Source organism: Notolepis coatsorum (genome assembly GCF_963971535.1).
Source record: "Notolepis coatsorum genome assembly, chromosome: 9".
In the NCBI taxonomy this organism is placed as follows: domain Eukaryota; kingdom Metazoa; phylum Chordata; class Actinopteri; order Aulopiformes; family Paralepididae; genus Notolepis; species Notolepis coatsorum.
In genome coordinates, this window is record NC_140173.1 from 106296454 (window position 1) to 106300671 (window position 4218).

A 4218-nucleotide genomic window follows, 5' to 3' on the forward strand; every position below is an offset into this window, starting at 1 on the left:
ATCCCAGGTGACATCAGAGCAGCAGAGATGAACGAGCTGGATTTGGACAAAGATTACCTGCCTATGGAAAAAGCACTTGGACTGCAATGGTGCGTTGAGTCCGACCAGTTCAGCTTTAGGACTTCATTACAGCCACGCCCACAAACCAGGAGAGGTATCTTGTCGGTGGTCAGCTCTCTGTATGACCCTATAGGATTTTTGGCTCCTTTTACAATGCCAGCCAAGTTACTGTTGCAGGAGCTTTGCCGGCAAAACCTGAGGTGGGATGAACACATTTCCCCCTCCTTCTCCAAACAGTGGTCGGATTGGCTGAGCGACCTCCAAAGGATGAGTGTATTCAAGGTGGAACGCTGTATCAAAACCCTGAACTTTGAAACATCTGTGACAGCACAAATTCATAATTTTGCTGATGCCAGTGAAGCTGGTTATGGTACAGTGTCGTACCTGAGACTGAAGGATAAAGATAGAGGCGATAAGGTGCATGTTTCATTTCTTACTGGAAAGGCCAGAGTTGCACCTCTCTACTACAGTGGCCGCTGCACCGTCATCACCGCCGCTGCTGCAAGAACATTAATAACCATGAGCTTCACGGTTGAAGAGAGAGGAAACCCCAACACGCTGAACTACCGCCTGTATTTCAAAAATGCTTATGGCAAGTACGTCTCACCATTCCATGACATACCAATGTATGCCGACGAGGGCCAGAACATCTTCCACGGTGTGGTGGAAGTCCCAAGATGGACCAACGCTAAGATGGAGATTGCCACAAAAGACCCCCTGAACCCAGTGAAGCAGGACGTGAAGAAGGGGAAGTTGCGTTACGTCGCCAACGTTTTCCCACATAAAGGTTACATATGGAACTACGGAGCGATACCCCAGACGTGGGAGGACCCCGAGCACAAAGATGGAGACACAGGTTGCTGTGGTAACAACGACCCCATCGACGTCTGTGAGATCGGTAGCAAGGTGTGTTCCCGCGGAGAGATGATCAAGGTGAAGGTCCTCGGGGTCTTGGCGATGATCGACGAGGGCGAGACTGATTGGAAAGTCATCGCAATCAACGTAGAGGATGATGAAGCCAAGGACTTGAACAACATCGACGACGTACGGAGACTGAAGCCCGGCTACCTGGAGGCCACGGAATAATAATAATACCTGTTCTATCTATTCTCTCTTTCTATCCTGTCTTCTTACCATCTGTTTTCTTTCAGTGGCAGCAGAGAAGGAGACACAGAAGACGCTTGAATAGAAAGAATAGCTCCCTTACATGTTATATATATATATATATATATATATATATATATATATATATATATATATATAAGGGTAATTGTGACTCACAATTAGGGGCCGAGTTGTGGGAGCTATTGACTATTTTCACATTTATTTAATATATTTATTTGTTATGTGATTTTGTAGAATTAATTTGTTTACGGCCATATTATTTAAGTTATTATGAGTCGCAGCTAAATGCTTTTACTTTGAAGGGGTTCTGGGCAATTGGGAAGCACAGCTGGGTGTATTTAGGTAATTAGAGTCAATAGCACAGTGGGCATCAGGGAAGGTATATGGTTTTTACCAGCGTCAGGAGATCATATAGTTTCAAACATAATTGTTCTGTATTCTTTGATTAACAGACAATAAATGCCACAAAACTGTCAAATGCTGTCTGGACAATGGACTTCCTGATCTGCGTGAGATTCGCTGCCCTGGTGCTTCAGTGGCTTTTTAGTTTTTATTCGTGGTTTTTGACAAATAGCCACTACAAATAGTACAGATAGGTATTGAAGATGTGCACTTTAACGCAGCAGCACTTGGAGCCATCCATACCCATGTCCAGTGTCCACTGACAAAGACATGCTCATGATACTGTGGTAAACTATAATAAGCTTTAATCGAACCCTGGTTAATTTCCTCGGATAGTCCGGTTGGTTTGGGGTGGTGTGAAAGGCAAAGCTCATTCACTCTTGCATGTGAACCCTGCTGCGGTTCATTTGAGATGTGAATGCAAAGCGGACCAAAGGCAGGAAAAGACCCCAAAATCTAATATTTTTTTTATGAGAAGACTGAAACATTATGTATATAATTTTTTCGATTGCTTAAGCACGATTTTGAAAACAGGGCCCGGTGTTTCAAAACACTACACACAATTAGCACAACCACACACACAATTATCAGAACACCTCAGATCCTTTGCTAAATTAAACACAAACTATACACTAATTTATAAAAACTATAAAAATATAATTTATTTATCTCCATATACCCAAATCAATGATGCAGACTGATGGAAATATAAATCGTCTCTCCAAATAACCAAATCAGTCAACATCCATGATAAAAACTGCAAACATTTTTTTTTTCATCAATGACAAAACTGAGGAAAACAAAAATAAACCATGTGAACTTTGGAAATTACTCAATAATCAACTAGGCTGCAGTAAAAAACTTAAAACCAGGTTCTCAAACATAAACATAAAGACGGACAACACGCTCATCACAGACAAACTGGATGTAGCCAATTACTTAAACACTTTCTTCACAAACATAGCCACAACACTGGTAAACAAACTACCCTCCCACTCAGGGCAGTATGGGGTAGAACACATAGTAGCATACTACAAGAACCTAGGCGTCCACAAAGACGACTTCAAACTGGAAATGGTAACTACAGATGAGGTACTCAAAAAACTGAGCGCCCTCCAACCGAACAAGGCCACTGGCCATGACAACATCCCCTCCAAATTCCTCAGAGACTCAGCAGCCGCCATCACCTCAGTCATCACACACATAATAAACCTCTCCATAAAACAGGGACACGTCCCCAAGGACTTCAAAATTGCTAGAGTAACACCCCTGCACAAAAAGGGCAGCAAATTAGACCCAGGCAACTACCGCCCTGTTTCTATCCTTACATCCCTCTCGAAAGTCATGGAAGAAATTGTATACGAACAGGTCGAAAAGTACCTCGCGGAAAAAAAATCTAATCTACGAGTTCCAATCTGGCTTCAGAACATCCCACTCCACTGACACATGCCTTCTCTATTTGAACGACCACATCAAGCAAGAGGTGGACGCGGGCAAATACTGCGGCATGGTCATGCTGGACCTACAAAAGGCCTTCGACACTGTCAATCACACCATTCTGATTGACAAGCTAAAAGCAATTGGTTTTGATAGTTTATCAGTGAGCTGGATACAATCCTACCTGGAGGGGAGAGAACAGATGGTGGAGGTAAACGGTACCCTATCCCCCCCCCTCACAGTGAACTGTGGTGTTCCACAAGGAAGTATACTAGGACCGCTACTGTTCCTAATTTATGCAAATTACATGTCGTCAGCTTGTGACTGCAACTTGTTCCTGTTTGCGGACGACTCAGCCCTGCTGGTCTCTGACAAGAACAAGTTACAGGTTGAAAAAAACCCTCAGCTCGGAACTAGGCAAAATCTGCATATGGCTCGCCGACAACAAACTATCATTACACATGGGCAAAACAGAGTCCATTCTCTTCGGTTCAAATAACAAACTCAGCAAGACCGACGGCTTCTCAGTTCTGTTCCGTTAGGGGCTCTGCTTGGCATCACTACTGCACTCCCTCGCGTACGTGCAAGCGTACTGAATAAAGACCACAAATGTACCTTTAATCCCAATATTTGTCTGACCACACCCCTCATCAGCTTACCTTCATAAGCAGGTGTGTGGTCACCTGCTCTCCTCCTTCTCGCTTTCACCACAAGGAAGAAGTGCCTCGGTAGATCCCCACACTTGACACCATGATGGAAGAAAGGTTTAGGAGCAGCTTTGGGAAACAAGGATACGTTGACATCATATCTTTATTTTCTCTCTCACTATTTTCGAGAAAATACGGCGATATTGTCTTCGTACTGGAGTGTCTGGAAGATGATGATCATTCTAAAAACCCTCCACCGGTTTTCGTATTGGGAGCACGCCGCTGCATGCTTCTCAACTGCAGTTCCTTGCTGTGTTTGTTGGGGTGAAACCTGTCAGGCCACAGCTGAACTGTCGGACACGCCGCTGTTGTGAGAAGCGGTGGGTTTCAGGTTGGGTGAGTACTGTTGCTGGCGGGCTTCACTTGTCTGTTAGTGCTATGGGGGCTACTTGACAATGTTTATGGAAACCGGCCCCAGGCTAGGGTCCTTTGTTCAGCCACCTAGGCGACAGAAGGCCTTGGTCTGAAGACCATTATAGTTTTAACT

General features: G+C 44.3%; 1 protein-coding gene across 1 annotated transcript; it reads left to right on the forward strand.

Annotated features, from left to right (window-relative positions):
* Window positions 1-576: 576 nt before the first annotated feature.
* LOC311234711 (inorganic pyrophosphatase-like) lies at window positions 577-1146 on the forward strand (the record flags this gene model as incomplete). Its single annotated transcript, XM_084321955.1, has 1 exon — window positions 577-1146. Exon 1 carries the CDS (start codon window positions 580-582, stop codon window positions 1144-1146), a length of 567 nt encoding a protein of 188 aa, XP_084178081.1. The 5' UTR covers window positions 577-579.
* Between the last annotated feature and the right edge of the window lie 3072 nt (window positions 1147-4218).